We start from the raw sequence: 19835 nt of genomic DNA on the forward strand, positions 1-19835 counted from the left end.
AAAACCCACTAAAAGTCCAGAGATTTATTTAATGAATGGACTAAATAGTTTCCTATGCTTGGCAGAAGTTATTTATTACTAGTAGTTAGTGCTATTAGTTAGTAGTAGTTATTTGTGGATATTGAGAAGAAATCAGCAACACTAAATCAGCCTTCCAACCAATGCCCTGACAATTTCTAGTGCATTTGGTGGGTCATTTTTGAAGTTCAACACGTTTTTTTCTCTCCTCACCCTCCCAAATGCTCTGTCACTGTAAATACCATTTAGCACATGCTGTTCTGTGCTGTTCTCTCCTACACTCAGCTTCTCACAGGGTCAGACTCGGGGAGGGGGGAAAGGAAGGAATGGTTTTCCCTCATTAGCTCAAGTTGATCCCTGCTAATCTGAGAACAAATCCAAGTTTTTAGCTCCCCACAGCCCATACAGGACATTATTTTCTGTGCTGCAGAATTAGGACACCACCTTCTCGTGGCTCTCTGTGCTTCATTAATGCAGGGAGCTGAAATATGCAGCACTGGGAACCTCGACCGACCCCAAAGTCTGTTCTGAAGCAATTCCAGTGGATGCAGAAATTCCTGCTCAGAGTGACAACAGCATTTTATTTGATAGGGAGTAAGTGGTATCATCCAGGTATCTACATGGGCATCTGTTTATGGAGACTGCTTATTTAATGAAGAACAGTAAGTTTTTCAGGATTAACTCTCCACTTAGATAATCCTAGTTATTTGGGATTATGTCCATAAGAACATTCTCCTGCCTCCTCCCCCTTTAAACACATTATCCCACCCTCTCTCCCAGGACCAGGAGTGTCAGTGCAGACAGAATGGGCTCTCCCTAAAGCAGGACAAAAGGACGAGTCAGGAGTGCTGAAAGACCAGTTTTCCTTCCAGGTGTCCTGCTTCATCCACATCCTGCAGAGGATTTAGATGGGATATTGGGAAGGAATTCTTGGCTGTGAGGGTGGTGAGGCCCTGGCACAGGTTGCCCAGAGCAGCTGTGGCTCATCCCTGGAAGTGTCAAAGGGCAGGTTGGAGCAACCTGCTCTAGGGGAAGGTGTCCCAGTCCACAGCAGAGGGTGGGGCTGGATGAGCTTTAAGGTCCCCTCCAACCCTAACTGTTGTATGACTCTCACTCACAGCCATGACAAAGCCACCCCAGGCAGGGTTTAACATGCCTGCATTCCCAGAGTCCAGCCATGTCATTCCTGAGTGTTTTCCCTTCCTGATGTGCTCAGTTTACAAGCAAGAAAACCCCTCCCTTTCCTTGCTCAACAGCCAGTTCAGCAAGTTCAACTTCAGATGTGAATCGAGCCAACTTTTCCTGGGCAAAACCACCTCCAGAAGCTCTGCAGGTCAAACCCAGCCTGTCCCACATCCATGCTAATTTGTTCTTTGGATTGCACAAAATTTTGTCCAACCAGGATCCAATAAATGTAACACTGGGAATCCAAACAGGGAGACAATGGCATTCCCTCAAAATCTGGAAGTTTTGGAAAACAAAGTGGGGAGATAAAAACTGGAGCCACTTTATTGGACCAGCTCCAACACACTGTGCAGAACAGGTTATTAATTAATGAAATATAAGTTTGGCCTCAATTCTATTCCACTGCCCTTAAATATATTCTTTACTAATCAACTGCTTTACAAGTCATACCTCAAAAAGCTGCTTCCTCCACCCTGGGGATATATTTGATGATGGCACTTTATCCCCATTATTCACTTCTAAGGCTGTGATAAGACAAACTAATCCAGTTATTGCAGCAACCTGAGAAAGACATCATGGTCAGTGAGAAGAAATATTTGGTTTACTTACCTGTCTTGATAAGCAGGTAAAGTTATTCCAGTTTCTTTGGCTGTCAGAGGAGTCCTGGGCCCCTTTTGGCACTTTGCACAGTCAACTCCATATGAACAGAAATATGAATAATCTTTATAAATCTCTGAAGGAAAGAGAAAGCTGGACAGGGAAAGCACAGTGGGGAAAACGAGAGGTGGCAGCAATTTAAACTTGATAATTCAGTGAATCAAAATATGAATATCAACATTTCAATCCTCTATGTTGTGGTTCTACAAATGCTTATGGTTTAGATTCAAGTAAAAGTAAATAAAGACATCACTAGATATTAAACAAGCTTTAAAAAAGAAACGGTGCCAGGTGATTGCTGTGCTCACAAGGACACCTCTGGTGTGGGTTATGAACTGCTGGGGTTGGGATTCAAAGGACACATGGAAATGGTGCCCAGTGGAGCCAGGGGAGGTTTAGATTGGAGATTAGGAAGGTTTTTTCTCCACAGGAAGGGTTGTCAAGCCCTGGCACAGGCTGCCCAGGGCAGGGGTGGAGTCACCATCCCTGGAAGTGTTCAAACAACGTGTGGATGTGGCACTTGGGGACAGGGGTTAGTGGTGAACACGGTGCTGAGGTGATGGTTGGACTTGATGATCTCCAAGGTCTTTTCCAGCCTTTTCCAACTGATTCCATGATTCTCTATAACCAACCTGCCCATGAGATGGGACACCCTGGCAGCCTCTCACTCGAGGAGGACACAGGAGGGAACTCTGCACTAAGAATTAACAGTTTTCTCCAAGTTTCCCTCTGTATTTCTCTCTGCCAGGCCCCAAATATCAAGATCCAAATCTCAGAGTGGAGCCCTCAGCAAACCCCCCCCGAGCATCTCTGCTGGGATAACTGGGAGGGGCAGAGCACAAAGCTCCAGGTAAGGGCTTGAGGCAGACTAGAGGAACCTCTTCTTTGTGAGAAACATTTAATTCAACACCATGACTTACAAGAGGACAGGTTTACAGAGTAATAACCGTAACAGACTGTTCAGAAAGGAAAATAATGGTCACTGCCTGCAGTGCCAGGCACAGCTCCCCAGAGCAGCACCTGGCAGAGCAGCAGCAAAGCACAGCTCAGTCTCCTTGCAGTACTCAAGTGAGCAACATCACAGGGTTTTGTATTTTCAAACCTCTAAGAAAAGGGTGAACACAGGATCAATCACTCTGGCAGGGGATATTTTCCAGGGATCACGAAGCTGAACTACTCCCAGAGGCAACTCCCTTGTCCCCTGCTGTCCCTGCTGGTGGTCCTCACACAATAAAGGCTCTGGGAGCCACTTTCTTCCCCAAGTTTTGGAATACCACCAACTTGTACAATTGGTCAGTGGCACAGTATTTAATCCACCACTTTCTACTGTTCTCCCAGCACGAATTGTGCAATGGATACCCTAAGACTGAAATAACTTTTGCAACCCAGTCAACGCATTCTCCAAGCTATAAACTCTCATCTTCCTCCCCTCTCCTTGTCTCCCTCCCCAGAGAAATCCATTTTTAGCCACAAGTTACCCCAATATGCTCACAGATGTACTGGAAGAGACTGAGGAATCAATCAAGGTACCCATGGTGAAGCCAAATACTTATAAACACATTAAGGCAGGTTTCACATCAGTTCAATTTTCGACACAAAATGCTGGTCACTTCACTGCACATGCAAATAAGAAAAGATTTAAACACTTAATAAAAAGCTTTAAATTCCTTTTTAGATATCAATTATAGAAAAATCAACCTTTTTCCTTTTTTCTTTTTTTTTTTTTAAAGAGGTCAGAACATTACTGCACACGAAAGCAGGTGTGTGGCCACACCTGTTGGAATGGATCCCCTTCCCTCCACACAGAGGAACAGAGGGCAGGTTCTTGGCACCAGAAGAGAAAAAGGAGGAAGTTTTTCTCATTGTCAGTCAGAAATGAGTCATCCTTCCATCCTCAGTTGAGAAAAAAAGTCCTTCTGACTGGACTTGAACCAAACCAAAATACACCTCAGGTTGGGTATATTTTCTCTCCAAAACTCTATTCAGAGTGTTTGGACACACAGAGTCCAAACCGTGCTCGAGAGTGCTCTCAGTGTGGTGTGGAACTAACCCCAAAGCCCAATTACCAGAGCTGGCAGCCCAATTCCTCGAGTGTAACTTCCCCTACTCCCCAAACCTCAGCTGGGACCAGGCACTGGCAGTTCAGCTCTGAGACTGCACTTCCAAGACCAATGTGGTCTCGTGAGGAAACGGCGATTCAGTGACTGGAATTCACATATGGAATGACAATCCACGACATGAAATGACCTCCCTACAGCCAGGTACAAACAGGTAGCCCACAGCAGAGTAGCCAAGGAGTGAAACAGCATCTCTCTCTCTCTCCTGGGTTAGAGAGAAAATTGTTTCTATGGGTCGTTAAAGGTATTTTGATAAAAAAAAGCTTAAAAATGTATCACCTCGCACTGACCCACACAAAAATAATAAAAAAAAGAGACAGCAAATTTGGTTCCTACTATTTCCCCTCCCACCATGTGATATTCCTTTATCCCCTCCCACTTTTGCATTCCCAATCACCCCACTCCTTTAGAAAAAGGAGGGGGAGTGGAGTTTAGTCAAGTTCCACCTGCAAAACTCCCCAGCAGTGAATGAACCATCAGCTCCCGTGTTTCCTGAAGTACATCCAAATGCTCCGGGGTACAGTTGGACTGGTGGTGCACTCTTGGCTCTGTAAATGGTTGTGCTGACCCTGCTGATTGGCTTTATACTGGGAATTCTTAGATGGAACTCCCTGGAAGAGACAAAAAAGACCTTGTAAGTCAATAAGAACTTTTTGTATCTTCACAGGCAAGTGAGTTCTAAAAAGAATTCCCACGGCCATAACATATCCATGTCTTTATCTCCTGGGTTTCACCTGCAGCAGACAGTTTGGTCTAGTTCTTGCTGTTGCCAGACCTTTGTAGCAGAAAAGAACTCAGGGTATTCACTGTCCAAAAGCTGCTGCTAGTGATGTGGGAAAATGGGAAGAAAGCCCAGATATAAGATGGGATCTCCTAAAGGCCAAGCAGATTTCACATTGTAATCAATCTTCCAACTTGAAGGATTGTTTAACATAAAAATCACCCTTCTACCTGAAGTCCAGGTGTCATTCCCTCCAAAGGGGCTTTTCTCCTGTTATTCATCCCAAATATTCCATTTTTTCCCCCTCCATATTCTTGATTCTTGCCTCACAGGCTCCAGAGGAGGCCACTAAATTGATCCCAGGGCTGGAGCCCCTCTGCTTGGGAGACAGGCTGGGAGAGCTGGGATTGTGCCCCCTGAGCCTCCTTTTCTCCAGGCTGAGCCCTCCCAGCTCCCTTGGACACTCCTCACCAGACTGTGCCCCTGACCCTTCCCCAACTCCATCCAACTGGCCTTGGACACTTCCAGGGATTCAGGGGCAGCCACAGCTGCTCTGGGAAACCTGGGACAGCCCCTCCCCACCCTCACAGCCAACAATTCCTTCCCAATCTCCCATCTATCCCTGCCCTCTGGCACTGGGAAGCCATTCCCCTTGTCCTGTCCCTCCATCCCTTGTCCCCAGTCCCTCTCCAGCTCTCCTGGAGCCCCTTTAGGCCCTGCAAGGGGCTCTCAGCTCTCCCTGGAGCCTTCTCTCCTCCAGGTGAACCCCCCCAGCTCTCCCAGCCTGGCTCCAGAGCAGAGGGGCTCCAGCCCTTGGAGCATCTCCGTGGCCTCCTCTGGACTCTCTCCAGCAGCTCTGTGTCCTCCTGCTGCTGTTCCCCAGGGCTGGAGGCAGCTCTGCAGGGGGGTCTCCCCTGACACACAACCAGCACCCCTTTAAAAGTACATGCTAAAAAGCAAAGACCTGTCCACATTTAAGATTCCCCCTGAAAACCTTCCTGCCTCCAGTGAAGTCCAGTTCAAGGTGAGCAATAACACTGGCACCTTACCTGGACTATACATTCTCCATCTCCTGGTCATGGTCCTGCTCCTCCTCCTCTTCTTCCTCTTCTCCTTCTTCCTCCCCTCCTTCTTTCTCTGAGGGGGGTTCCCCATCCCTGGCGATCTCCTCCACGTGGGCCAGCATGTCAGCCATGAGGGCCTCCTCCAGCCTCTTCCTCACCTGCTGCACCAGCTCCTCCTGCTTCCTGCCCAGAGCAAGGAACACCCACCATCAACCCCCAGAGAAAGGAACCTCCCAGGGAAAGGAACCTCAAACCCCTCCCACACGAGGCTGGACAGACAAGCATGGATTGGAAAAGCCCTCTGAGAACTGCACTCATAATGCCAAAACCCTTGGCACTATACTGATGGGGAAGATGAAAAACACTTTAAAAACCTGCCCAATATTTTCTGCTACGAGCCCTGTGCCCTGTTGAATTCTGGTTGGAATTTGACCAATCTAGCAGCTGACTCAAAGACTTTTTTTCTTTTTAACTCCTAGTACTAATATTAAACAAGAAAAACTTAGCCTACCCTGCCCAGTTTTCCAAAAATCAGACTGGAGAAAAAGGAAGTTTCTGATAATTTCTTTTTGCTCGTTCCCCTTCTGAGTCCAGACCTTAAATTTTATGGCTCCTTTGCTGTCAAAGTCCCAGTAAAGAAGAGATCACCAATCAGTGGCTCATAGGTCTCCTATTTCAGCTCAGCCACAGGAAATCAAAGTTATAAGCAGAGTGTTTTTCCTGGTCATTCCAGTACAAATCAAGCACAAAAAATTCACCCTGTAATTCCAAAAGATTTCTCAAGCAGTCAAAGCAAGGACTATCTTTAAGCATTTAGTGAGTGCAAACAGCACACCTGTTTGGTATTTTCAGTCCTCTACCATGCACTTAAAGCTGAGTTTGAGCAGTCCTGATTTAGCAATATAATTCATTGTTAAAGCAACCTATAGCTAAATAAACTGTACCTTGTTCCCTGCCACCACAGCAGGCAGGACTTTGATCTGGTCAACACATAAACTTTATTTATTTTATTTTATTTACTGACACAGAGGAAGGGTGAAGAGAATCCAATCACACTGCTCAGGATTTCTCCAATTCCATCTCTGCTCAGAGATGCCTAATCTGGGTCACCCCAATTCAGACACCTCTGTCAACAAAAGGACACTTTGACATGAAAACCTGAAACTTCAGAGTAACTGAGCATGGCCAAAATAAAAAACAATGGGCTTTGAGCACACGAGAGCAGCTCTGTGTGACAATTCTTGTCTCCTCTGCTGCTGAGTAGCCATTCAAATGAATTCCCAAGCCACAGTGCTCTATCAGACACCGACAAAAAAAGTACTGTTTTACCCCAAGGGACTTTGTTCCAAGTGGTGTTTCTAGTTAATACCTGATATCTTCATCTGTCACCATGAAGGCTTTGCAGAGAGGCTGTGAGGTGTTGAGCCAAACCCCAGGGTTCTTCTCCACAGCTGCAGAGAGCTGGCCTGTGATGGGCATGGTGCTGGTGTGCAGGGCACTGGCGATGGCAGAGAGCAGGGTTTCATCTGTGCACCCCGGGCCCACCCCTGCAGGGAGGGAGGAAAAGCCATAACCAGCAGTGCACAGGGCAGGGAGCAGCAAAATCAGGACAGCAGGAATGAAAGTGGAATGGTAAAACACACGCTGTGGTTTCGGGAGCTACCACGACACAAATCCTGGACACCGGAACAGCTCCTGTGCAGCTCTCCAAGGGTATTCAAACCCAGGGCACCCCCTCGTTCTGTTACACAAAACCAATAATAATAAAGAAAAGCCAGACTGGGAATGAAAGGTGTTTCCATGATGTTTGAATGGAAACGGGAGAGAGCTGGGGGGGTTCCCCTGGAGAAGAGAAGGATCCAGGGAGACCTGAGAGCTCCTTGCAGGGCCTAAAGGGGCTCCAGGAGAGCTGGAGAGGGACTGGGGACATGGGATGGAGTGACAGGACAAGGGGAATGGTTTTAAGCTGAAGGAGGGCAGGGATAGATGGGATATTGGGAAGGAATTGTTGGCTGTGAGGGTGGGGAGAGGCTGTCCCAGGTTTCCCAGAGAAGCTGGGGCTGCCCCATCCCTGGAAGTGTCCAAGATCAGGTTGGATGGGGCTTGGAGCAACCTGGGCTGGTGGAAGGTGTCCCTGCCCATGGCAGAGGGTGGGACTGGGTGATCTTTAAGGTCTTTCCAACCCAAGCCAGTTCTGACTCTGCTGTTTCTGGAACATGGACCCCAAAAATGTCAAGAAGTTTTGCTTTGGTGCTTTCTCAGGTCAAGGGGCACCAAGACCCCCAGGGAGCACTGGCAGTTCCTTCTGCAGCAGGAATGACCATGGCACTGCCAGGTACACACAACACCTGCAGCTCACTGCTGACAGGCACCAAAATCCCCTCCCTGAGTGAAGGGCAGACTCTGATTACCTTGCAAACCTTTGGGAAGGTCCATTGTTTTCACCAGCTCCTCTGCAATGTCAAAGGCATTCAGTCCACTTAACTTCTTCTCCCAGAAGAGCTGGAATCAAAGAAAGGGGTTCTTGGCACAAACAGAAATGGAACTGTCAACTCCACAAAGCACCTGCTTCCCGTGCAGGGAGGGAAGAGCTCTGCTGTGGACAATTCCACATGGATTTACTGCAGAAGGGATCTGCCAGGAAGGACAATCCTCACTGTCAATCAGCCCCACAACTCCCCTGTCCCAACCTGCTGCCTTGAAACAGATTTCCTTTTCTTCCAGGGCCTGCTATTTTCCCTGCTCTGAGTTGGAGAAGCAAGGCCAGGCTTGCTGGCTTTCATTTACAGGCCCATAGTAAGAGACAGCCTTTTTTACACCCCGTTCCTCTCCTGCTGTCTCAGATAACCCACAGAAAGTTAAGGAATGCAAGGACTAGATCCAAGGTAAAGTATTGTTTTCTTCCTCTCCAGTAGTTTCTCACGAGAGCCACCAGGTCTGGTCCTTCACCAGATTTTGAGTCACAGGTTCTCCTCAGGAACATCTGAATATCTGCTTTGGTGGAAAGGCAGTTACAGCACCTGATACACCTTCAACTCTCCACCTGGGTTCATGAGGGTGATCAATGAACAGCTGGAGGACCAATTATATTTCAAAAAAACAATTTTATCCAGGTTTTGAGAAATCAAGGATTCACCCCAAACAGTCCAAGCAAATCCCACCCCCTTTTCCCTTCTGGGATTCTGTGATTTTTAAGCCAGGGCCTCAGCACTGCTTTCGAATTTGCAGAAACATCCGGAGTTTGTGAGCAGAAGTTCAAACATTCTGCTGCCTGATAAAATATTTAAAGCAGGGACACAAATCTCTATCCAGCTCAGAATTTGGAGGTCAGTGTCATATCTTTAGTGTTCTTTTACTGTCTTAACTATCAAAACCACGGGAACAGCAACAACACTGTGAACACACGGGTTCTACTTCCTTAGGAAAACAGGGCAAAACTCTGCCAATCTCTTCAAAAAACACAAAAACCCCCACAGCCATCAAAACAAACCACCCAACTCCATTTCAGAGAGGCTCTGTCTCACACCTGAAGGTTCTAGTTGAACTAGGTTCACGTGAACTGCCCTCAAAATGCAGTTTTGAAGTTTGCAGAAAAAAAGTTTTCAGTGGGAGAAGCGGCAGTTCAGAAAGGGAATTTTTAAATTGTGTTGAAATCACTTTCCCTCTTGGAACAATTGATTTTAACTCCCCCTGGAACTGCAAGAAGTTAAACTGTACTGAGAATTGCTTCCAACAAGTACAGCTCATTTTACCAAGGCCTTTCCTTGTCCTAAGCACTCTTTTTGCATCCTTTCACCTGATGAAATTAAGCTGATTTACCTTAATTTTGGTGTATTCTCTCATTTGAAAATACACAGTTTGATAAGAAAACCACTTTGATTTTGTATTAATAATGACATTCTAAGTGAATTTATGATCTCACACTGGCAGAGTTAACTCCTACTGATACACAATCCCTTGCACTACAAACACCACACTGGATGTGGCCTGTACAGGAACATGGATTTCAAACACAGAATTCCTATACAACTGGAACATTTGACAGTGATTTTAATCCTAAATGACCCCTGAAGTGATTATAACACCTGACTAAATTTGGGGCATTAAGGAAATTAAGGTTTAACTACTGCAGAATTGTGATCTAACCAAAGGCTGGAGTTTAGTCATAAATCCCAGTGCACACAGCCTGTAACTACAGACTGGAAATGGGGTTTGCTCTGCTTTTAGAAGCTGGGAGCACTGCAAGGCAAAGCTTCTGAAATACCAGATTTCTCCAGATTCCGAAATCCCAGAGACCAGGAATCTCCAGGGAGCATTTGCTCAGCATCACAGAATGAAAGTGGTTTATTTTGGGATCCTTCCAGTAGCAAATCCAGGAGTTTCTCAGTTTTCTGAGAAGAAGCTGCAAGTCTTACCTGTCTGGGCTGGTCCACAGCTTTCTGGGGGTCACTCTTCACCTTGTTGCTGGGGTGGTTTGTGATCTTTGTGACAGGCTGTTTGAAGATGGAGGCTGTTTGTCTCACAGGCAGGGCTGTGTTCAAATCAGGCTTGCCCTGTTTCAAGCAAGAGCAGAGGAAAAGCCCCCCCCCAAAATAGTTTCTATTTGCCAAAATGCTACTACAGCCACAAAGATGTGCAGCAGCAAACAGATCACGGGCTTGAAATCTTGTCTGAGATCACGGGCTTGAAATCTTGTCTGATCTCAAGTTATACAAGTTAGACTGCTAAAACTGCATAACTAAATTCAAATCTTGCCTTAGACCTATCAAAATCAGAGTTTTCCACCCATTCTGTTTAACATACCAGCCTCCACCCTTTCTAGTTTATACCACATCACTTTTAGCTCCATCTTCACTGAATTTAATAGACAGAATGCTTTGCCAAGCCACCTGTAGATCACTAAACCAGGAGACTACAACCCAATATTTGTAGTAATTAGAAAAATTATGAAGAGGGATTTAGAGACTCGTTTGTGAACCCAGAAACTATCCTAAACCACTCCATTTAAACCCAGCTGAGACCAATAAACAAACCAACACGGCTGGAATCTGGATGCCTTTTTTTACCTTCAGTTCTGAACGAAACTCAGCTTTTAAATGAAGCTCTTCATCAATTTTGCACTGTATGACTGCATTTTCTGTTAGTGGAAACACAGGAAGACTGTTCCTCATCCCCAAAATCTAAGATGGAACTCTTGGAATGGCTCTAGGACACACTTTGTTCTCGAGGATGCAAACACTGCATCTGATTCACAGATTTATTCATGAGATGGAGAAAAGATGTATTCAGGACAAATATAATTCTGAACCATCTGGGTGCTAATCCATTCAGAAGCCAATGGTAACGATTTGTACATTTATTGAGAGGTTTGGGCACAATTTTTAGCCTGAGAGGTGCGTGAGCTGCTGGTCTCTGCCTCAGGGCAGGTCCCAAAATATCACAGCAGCTCCCAGGGCCGGGAGGAAACGGTCTCATCGCTCCTGTGATGGTTCCTGAGGTATTTAAAACACAAGCATTGTGCTTTTTTCACACTAATTTTAGGTGCACAGACATCAGCTTTTGGGTTCTGAGAAAGACTTTAGCAACAAATGAAGATACTCAGGAATGACTTGAGTGGATCAATCCAGACTCGAGTACAGCCCTCCAACATCACTGTCACCCTGACTGGACCTTAACAACCCAAATTACCAGGTGCTAACAAAGACTCTTATTCTGTCCTACAAACAGGCCTCGCCATCCTCTTCCCTCTCCAGATCTTTGCCCCAAATGCCTCCTTCCCTTCAATCAATTCCAAAGCTGAGACACTGGCATGGCCTGGGATAACTCCACTGAATCACTGGCTGGAGGCTGCATCACCCCTGTGGATACAGGTCCCTCCTCTCCTCCCAGACCAAAGGCCAGGGCAGGGCAGAGCTGCTGCACAGCCCCAGGAGCCAGCTGGAGATCTGGGGCTCTGCAGGAGACTGTGCTGGAGAAGGTGAGCCCACACTCCAGGGAGTGGGATCACAGAATCCTGGAATGGTTTGGGTTGGAAGGGACTTTAAAGCCCATCCAGTTCCCCCCCCGCCATGGGCAGGGACACCTTCCACTAGCCCAGGTTGCTCCAAGCCCCATCCAACCTGGCCTTGGACACTTCCAGGGATGGGGCAGCCACAGCTGCTCTGGGAAACCTGGGACAGCCCCTCCCCACCCTCACAGCCAACAATTCCTTCCCAATATCCCATCTATCCCTGCCCTCCTTCAGCTTAAAGCCATTCCCCTTGTCCTGTCACTCCATCCCTTGTCCCCAGTCCCTCTCCAGCTCTCCTGGAGCCCCTTTAGGCCCTGCAAGGGGCTCTCAGCTCTCCCTGGAGCCTTCTCTTCTCCAGGTGAACCCCCCCAGCTCTCCCAGCCTGGCTCCAGAGCAGAGGGGCTCCAGTCCCTGGAACATCCCCGTGGTCTCCTCTGGACTCACTTCAACAGGTCTGTGTCTTTTTTGACATTGGGAAGAGATGAAGATGACAAATGTGCTCTTCTGCACAAATATTGAGTAGTACCACATTTTCCATGGCACCAGCCCCCTGGGAGCAGCAGGGAATTGCTTTTGTCCCACCCCCTCAACAGAGATGTTCTCACCCAACTCCAACTTCACACTTCAATCACAAAACGCTTCATTTTCACTCTGCCACAGCCCCTGAAGTATCCCAGCCACTGCTCTGGCAGCACAACAACAGGCAGGGAGGGGAAGTGCCACTGCATCTGCTCTTACCTTGGCCTGGTTGGAGCAGTCATAGCGCATCCTCTGCCTGTTCTTGTTCATCTTGTTCATCAGCATCTTCCCCGTGCGGAAGTCGAAGGTGCCCAGGTCCATGGAGCTGCCCAGGTACCGGGCCAGCTGCGGCTTGCTCCGGAACTTCTTCCCACTGGGGCTGGAAAAAAACCACAGGAGAGAAATGCAAACCCTCTGGATTCCAGCCCCAGCACTCCCTACAGCTCAGCAGAGGCAATTCCTATTTCCTTCCCGAAAAACGGGTGCTGATTTTCCAAGGACGAAGCTCACGAGAAACTCTAAATGGATATTTCTGCTTTCATATTAACTGCTTTTCATGTGGAAGAGGCAAATTAAGTGCAGACCACGTTAAAATGTTTTTATATATTAAGAGGAAGGTTCAGATCCCATCAATGAACGTGGCACAATTCACACAACAACCAACATGGGTGATCTCATTACAGAAGAACTCCTCACTCAGTTGTCTCAGATAATAAATGCCCGTTTTCAAGCATAATTTCTTCTCCCAGGAATGTCCCATTTGACCAGCACCACAAATGTCTCCTCATCTCCTCTCCCTCTCTCTGAGCAGCACATTCAGGTTTAAATACAATGCTTTGGTTGCATCCTGAACACTTCAGGATTACCCAGAAGCAGGGGGAAAACCAGAAGGTAGGTGCTGACAAGCTGCAGAACAATGAATTACAAAGCTTAAGTGGTGCAAAGATAAAGGTCAAAAGCTTGGAAAATTTTCCATTATTGGCAAAAGGGAAGAGAGATTCCTTTCAAATACCTGGGTTCCCGGGAAAGACTCAACCTGGAGATAAACACTTTGCTGGGGTTCTGGGATTGGGGCTTTTTTAATAACATAACATTATAAACTCTTTTTTTTTAATGCATAAAGCAAAATAAGTCAGTATGTTATGGCTGCAGTGTAGAACTCTAGAGACAATAAGGACAAAATATTCTTCACCTCACTGAGCAGCATAAAAACTCCTCTTCATTCCCCTAATTTCTCTCATTCTGGATTTCTCCACTTTTCAACTTGCATATCCAATCCTAGCACCCATCTAGGAGAAAGCTCATTCCACGTAAATCCATTATATTATCACAGCTTAACAGAGTAAAAGGCATTTTAAGATCAAAAATGCCAGTTACCACCTTACCTCCCGCTGGTGAGATACTGACAACATCTCCAGGGTCTTCTCAACAACAAGAACAAAAGATCAAAGGAAAAGTCTATTTTCACATATTATCTGCTGCCCTGAAGCTTTTTTTAGGGGAAAAGCAGCATAAGAAGAGAATTTCTAGCATGGGACAGTGGCAAAGGAATTAGTGTAAGTCAGACTGTACATGAAACAAATAAATTAAAATAAACAAAAACACAACCAAAGGATTAAAAGCTCTCCCAGAAACTGAGGCAAGGTTAAAATGAATTATACTAAAACTGAAATAGCCCCTCAAAGGAGTTAAAACTTAAAGATTGTGGTCATGCCACACAACATCTGCTTAAGAAGCTCCTGGCTCTGATTGCTCCCAAGCTGCTTATCCTGCCTGGATCTCCTCCTTGCCACCACCACCACTGCTCAAACACCAAAGTGCTCATGAAAATGAGCCAGCTGGGGAAAATAATCCATCTTTGGAGGGCAGGGAGAGGGGGAGCAAACAATCCATCACTGGTTATTCCTCAGCTGGAATAACTGCGGAGCTGCACCGACACTCTGGTCAGAAGACAACACAGAGCAGGATAAACACCCAGGAACAGAGCCTGAGTCCAGCCTCAAATTTGTAAATCACTTTTTAGGACTATAAAGGGAGTTTTTTGCCTCGATCCAGAGAGAGGAATAACCAACTCCAACAGTTTTAGGGCAGAGCTGTGGGTGAAGCCAGGAAGAGAAACTCCTCCTATATGAAGAACATGGCATTGCTTCATCTTCCAAGATCTGCTGCTCCAATTTAGAGTTTAGTGTCTTTAATTCATTACTTTTAAAATTACAAAGTACAGAGTAACTTTCAGAACAATCAGATACACTCAGAGACAGGATTTTAAACGAACAGAGCCCTTTGGGTTCGTGTGGTTTTGCTGTGTTCATTTTGCATTGGAACTAAAAAGCTGTTCAAAGCCCACAAATGTCTCAAAAAACCCACCTGAAATGACTGAGAGTCCTGTCTCTTCCTGGGGAAGCTTGGCCCAAAGGAAAAGCACTGAAATGGTCAGAAGAAAAACTTTTATTGGGATTAGGTCTCGCAAAAGGCAGGATCATCCCAAGCTGCTCCGGGACAACGGCACATCAGGGGCAAAGCTACAACTCAAAGGTGACAGTGAGCACAGAAAGGAGGGGCTGGGGTGCTCTGGGGACCCTCTGGCAGGGGCATGCAGGACATTGGGGGGACCTCCACACACCTGAGAGGCTCAAAGTTGGGGGGAAGCCCAAACAACCCCCAACTTGAGCAGCAGCACTGCCTGCTGCTCACAACACACAGAAACTGCCCCCAGCATTTCACGACTCTGAGCACTGCTGAAGTGCCTCTGTGCCCTTTAAATGTCACAAAACACAGAATTTACCTCCTTCCACCCCAGAGCAAAGGCTTTGCCCTGCACTCCTGGTTTGGAGACACAAAGATTTTAAAGAGGCCCAGAAAGGAGACATTTTGGTACAAAGCTGCAAAACCCAAACTCTCTCAGCAACAAACCCTGCAGGCACCGAAGCTGCGAGGCCAAACTGATCCCAAGGTCCCAAATTAGGGTCTGTCACACTTCCCCAAGGCTGAAAGGCAAGGGCAAGCAAAGTTGCAAAGGATTTTACATGCTCGTCCATCAACAGCTCCGAGGCTTTATCTGCCCCTGGCTCCCACCACCAACACTGACCTGGGCACCGGGACCGAGTCCGAGCCACCCCCACCCCTCATTCCCAGACTTTTCCGTGTGGATTAAGCTGCATTCAGGGCAGGCTATTGAAGGGCCAGGCCTGCCAGGTGCCCCTGCTCTCCATGTGCAGCTCACCCTTTGTTTCCTGCCTTATATCCTTAAGGAGAGAGCGGCTGCCAGCCCAGGCCCTCTCCCCTCCTCCCTCCTCACACGAGTCTCCTCCCCTCCGCTCTCCCATTTAGCCCGCACAGGATCTGCACAACTTGGGAAGCGAGGGACAAAAGACAAAAAAACCAAACCAAACCAAACCAAAAAAACCCTGAGCCAACCCAGCCATCGCCTGCCTTGGGAAGAAATGGAGACAGGAATAACCCGGGAAAACGGGTGATCGAGAGCACACACCCAGAGCCTCTTTTACTCGCTGGGGGGGCGATGGGGAGAGCACAAAGTGATTTTCCCTCTCCTTTTCCATGCGCTCCCTCTTCTCACTTCTCCCCCCAGCCCTGCTCCAGGCCAAGCCCGGCACTGGGGTCCCTTGGGGGGCTGCAGGACCCCTGACTCTGCTCCCAGGGAGATGGGGATCCCGGGACACTGCCCACCCTGGCACTGTCAGCATCCCTCCTGCAGCATCACCGCGTTATCCCGGGATGAAGCATCGGCAGTCAGCCCTGTCCCGGCGGTCCCACACTCCAGCTGGGTTCTGCTGGGCTGGGCTGGCACAGACACAGAAACACTGATGGGAACAAACCACACCAAGCTGGGTGACTCCTGCAGCTGCCATAACCCACCCCACTCCTTCACATCCAGCCTTGGGGACCCGACCTGTCCCTTCCCACCAGGGCTGTCCCAAGCACCAGCGTGGAGGGGATGGTGCTCCCTGCCCTGCAGGGCAGTGGGGTGTCTTTGTTCAGCAGCTCGGGCTCCAACCACACCAAAAAACCCCAAAACGAAGAACTTGGATACACAAAACCCTCCAAATCTCCAGAAGCACCACACCCCTACACAAGAGCCCGAGTGGTAACACCGTAACAGAGGAATGAGCACAAACAGAAGCAGATGTTTTTATAAGGCTCAACTCCAGCATCGTGGAATCATGGAATTGTAAAGGATGGAAAAGACCTTTAAGGTCGAGTGCAATCATCAACCCAGCACCACCACCATCACTGCCCCACGTCTCCAAGTGCCACAACCACACGTTTTATGAACACTTCAGGCACGGTGACTCCACCAGTGCCCTGGGCAGCCTCTTCCAGTGCTTGAGAACCCCTTCCATGAAAAAAAATTCCCTAACACCTAATCTAAACCTCCCCTGGTGCAACTTGAGGCTGATCCCCTCTCATGAGAGAAATCATTAGAGCATCCCTGTGGGCAAACCAGAACAGAGGAAAAGCAAAGCACAAACTCAGAAAAGCATTCTCCTCTATAGGTTTTTTTTTGGGGGAAAAAAGTATATTGATCAAAACATCCTCGGGGGAGTGTTAAAAATGTTTTCTTCCAACTTTTTACATTAGTGCTGCAAAGGTAAGAAATTCTCAACCAACTAAGTTTCGCACAAGAGATCTGTGAAGTTTTTCCCAGCACAGCAATTTCAACAACTTGAAGCAGAGACGAGCAGAGATCCCAAATTTCTGACACTTGGTCCTCAAACTTTCTGCAGAAAAATACTCTGAAGAAAAGCCCCACAAAGCAGCACTAAATTCTCCTTTCCCTGGGTGAGAACCCTGAGTCTGAAGAGAGTTTTTGTAGCCAAAACTCCCTCAAAGACAACCTGCCACTTTCACAAAATCCCTGATACACTTCCCTTCCTGAAATCCTGCATCCCAGCACCTTTCCTGCTTGCTCCAAATCTGGCCCACAAGCCCCACCACATCAGCCAGAAACCTTCCTAAGCCTGAGGTTTGAGGATTGGTTTTAAAACCTGCCCAGGTACTTACACCTTGAGGAAGGTTTGATTTCCAGCCCGAGACTGGCTCACACACACATCTCACAGGGAATTTTCGACAAGCCCTCACTGCATCTGTACATCCAGAGGAGCTGGACAGAAAAATCACCCAGGTAAGCAACAGGCAGAACTAGCAGACGTATTAAAGAACACCACACCTGTATTTGCCACTCTGAGGTAATGCAAAATGCAACAGTAACCAAAAATTAGTGGAACAAAGCCCTGTTCTACCTTTGATCTCTGTCCAAATTGATATAAAGGGACAACCCATTGTAATTCGGGAATAAAAACACGCTGCTTATCCTCTCTCCCCCTTTTTTAAAAGTTCAGCTCCCATACTGTAACTTTACAAGTAAGTTCGGGGGAAAAAATGGGATCTTTGAAGCTTTCAGCCGCTGCTGGTGGTCTCGTCCCCCCCTCGCCCTCCAAGCAGAGTTGGCACTTTCAGCTTTCTGCTCTCAAGGACGGTATTTTCTGGTTCACTCACAACCTGATTCTAAAAGCAAAACCTAAGGCTGTGGCTGCCCCGTCCCTGGAAGTGTCCAAGGCCACGTCGGATGAGACCTGGAGCAACCTGGGCTAGTGGAAGGTGTCCCTGCCCAGGGCAGGGGGTGAGACTGGATGGGCTCCCAACCCAAACCACTCGGTGATGGTTCCATGACAGATGCGTTGATGGTCTGTATTTTCCCGACAAGCAGGGCCAAGTGAGGACGCAGGGACAACTCCCCTGCTCTCCCCAGCTCCCGAAGGACCCGAGTTTCGCGGCTCAGCCCTCGTGGGTGCGGGGAGGATCCATACGGCCACCTACGGCCATATGAGCCATAGGAGCCATACGGGGATGATATAAATAGCAAACCTCCAGCTCGCGGGCCATGTGCTCCCCCACAGCCACGCTCCCGGGAAAGCGCATCCCGAGCCTGCCCGGGGCTCCCCCACCACCGCGGGCAGGCGAGGCTCCCTCCGATCCCCCCCAAAAATCCCTAAATGCACCCAAAGAGCAACAGAGAGAGAGCGAGAAAGACACCCCGGCTGCTCGCAAACACCTTATTCATTTGAGAATTAAAAAAACCCCCAACGCGGTTTGCAGGGATGAGCCGCCCCGAGGGGACGCGGGGGCTCCCCCCCGACGGGCAGCACTGGAGTGGGGGGGCCGAGCATCCCGGGGCAGGTCCCGGACCCCTCCACCTGTGGCTGCAGCCCCGGCGCGGCCCCCCCGGGCTCCCCCCGCCGCCTCAGCTCCCCCCCGTGCCCGGGGCGGCCCCGCCGAGGGCTCCCACCTCTTCCGCTCCATGGCGGCTCTTCCCGGCCCGCTCCCGCCTGGCTCCGGCCGCCTCCCGCCGGCTCTTCCCGGCCGCCGCGCTCTCCTCCCGCCGCCGGCTCTTCCGGGCTCCCGCTGCCCTCGGGAGGCGGCGCCGCGGACCCGGCTCGTCCCGGTCCCACTCCCGATCCTGATCCCAACCCAATCCCGCTCCTGATCCCGGTCCCAAACCCGATCCCTCCCGCCGGGCCCCGGCGCTGCTCCCTCCGCCCGCCCCCGTCGCTCCGCGCCCGCCCCTTCCACCCGCCGCCCGCCGCGCCCGGATCCCTCCGCCCGGATATAGTCCCTCCCCGCCGCCCCCACGTGCGCCCCCCCCTCCCCGCAGCCCTGCTCCCCCCCCGGGGTACCCCCGGTCTTACCGCAGCCCCCGTCGCCGCGGGCCCCCGCGGTGTCCCCGCACAGCCGCTTTGGGCATCTTCCCCCCGCGCCCTCCCCGGCCGCACTGGCGGCCCCGCGACCCCCCGCCCGCGCCCCCCGCAGCGCCGGCCCCGCCCCGCGCCCCCCGCCCCGCCCGCGGGCACGGACCCGCCCGGGGACAGAGACCCGCCCGGGGACAGAGACCCGCCCGGGGACAGAGACCCGCCCGAGCGCGACCCCCGCCCACCGCCCGGGCACACGGACCCGCCCGGGGACACGGACCCGCCCGAGCGCGACCCCCGCCCACCGCCCGGGCACACGGACCCGCCGGGACCCCGCCGGGGAGAACCGGCACTGGCGGCGGGGCGGCCCCCGAGGGGCTTCGCCAGGGCCGTTCAGCTCTGTGCAGCGGCCACAGCCCTGCTCCGGGACAGGGGCTGAAGGGCGAGCCACACACAAAAACCCCTCAAACACCCTCCCATGAAAGGGGGGAAATCTGCTCTGGAGGAGCTGGAGTGAAGACGAAGCAGTGAAAAGTTTTCCAGAAAAAAGTATAAACCAAGCAGGGCCAAATGACCCACGGTGGAAGCCCGGGGTGGGAGGGGTGTCTGCCTCCCGCTGCTGGGAAACATCCACCTGGAATCCAGCTTTGGGAATGAGGTGCCACCCAGCACCTGAATCCTGGCAGGTCATATTCCTCACCACTGCAGTATCCACATGCTGGAAAACATCAAGCACCACAAGGCAGCCTCCTTCCCAGGGCAAGTCAGAGGAATCAGTTTTCCTTCAATGAATGGATGATGCATTACATTTTTGGTAAGAATCCTGCTCGGAGGAGA

The 19835-nt window shown here is 49.6% G+C and overlaps 1 protein-coding gene across 2 annotated transcripts; it reads right to left on the minus strand.

Annotated features, from left to right (window-relative positions):
- Window positions 1-2741: 2741 nt before the first annotated feature.
- MBD3 (methyl-CpG binding domain protein 3) lies at window positions 2742-19065 on the minus strand. 2 transcript variants are annotated; one of them, XM_032712334.1, is made up of 8 exons: window positions 18999-19065; window positions 14659-14715; window positions 12511-12670; window positions 10178-10315; window positions 8174-8264; window positions 7132-7309; window positions 5748-5945; window positions 2742-4588 (listed from the first exon to the last, which is right to left on the minus strand). In XM_032712334.1, the coding sequence occupies exons 1-7, from the start codon at window positions 19052-19054 to the stop codon at window positions 5753-5755; spliced, it is 873 nt and encodes a 290-aa protein (XP_032568225.1). In that variant the 5' UTR covers window positions 19055-19065; the 3' UTR covers window positions 2742-4588; window positions 5748-5752. The 2 variants fall into 2 exon arrangements, with proteins under 2 accessions (XP_032568225.1, XP_032568226.1); XM_032712335.1 differs by lacking the exon at window positions 18999-19065 and adding an exon at window positions 18599-18802.
- Window positions 19066-19835: the final 770 nt, after the last annotated feature.

Source organism: Chiroxiphia lanceolata, chromosome 27 (genome assembly GCF_009829145.1).
Source record: "Chiroxiphia lanceolata isolate bChiLan1 chromosome 27, bChiLan1.pri, whole genome shotgun sequence".
NCBI classification, from domain to species: domain Eukaryota; kingdom Metazoa; phylum Chordata; class Aves; order Passeriformes; family Pipridae; genus Chiroxiphia; species Chiroxiphia lanceolata.

Coding starts and splice junctions, on each gene's coding strand:
- MBD3 (XM_032712334.1), bottom strand. CDS start 19,054: ATGCCCAAAGCGGCTGTGCGGGGACACCGCGGGGGCCCGCGGCGACGG. Junction 10,316..12,510: donor ACTGCTCCAACCAGGCCAAG/GTAAGAGCAGAT, acceptor TGCTTGAAACAG/GGCAAGCCTGATTTGAACAC. Junction 7,310..8,173: donor CCTTCCCAAAGGTTTGCAAG/GTAATCAGAGTC, acceptor CCCTCCCTGCAG/GGGTGGGCCCGGGGTGCACA.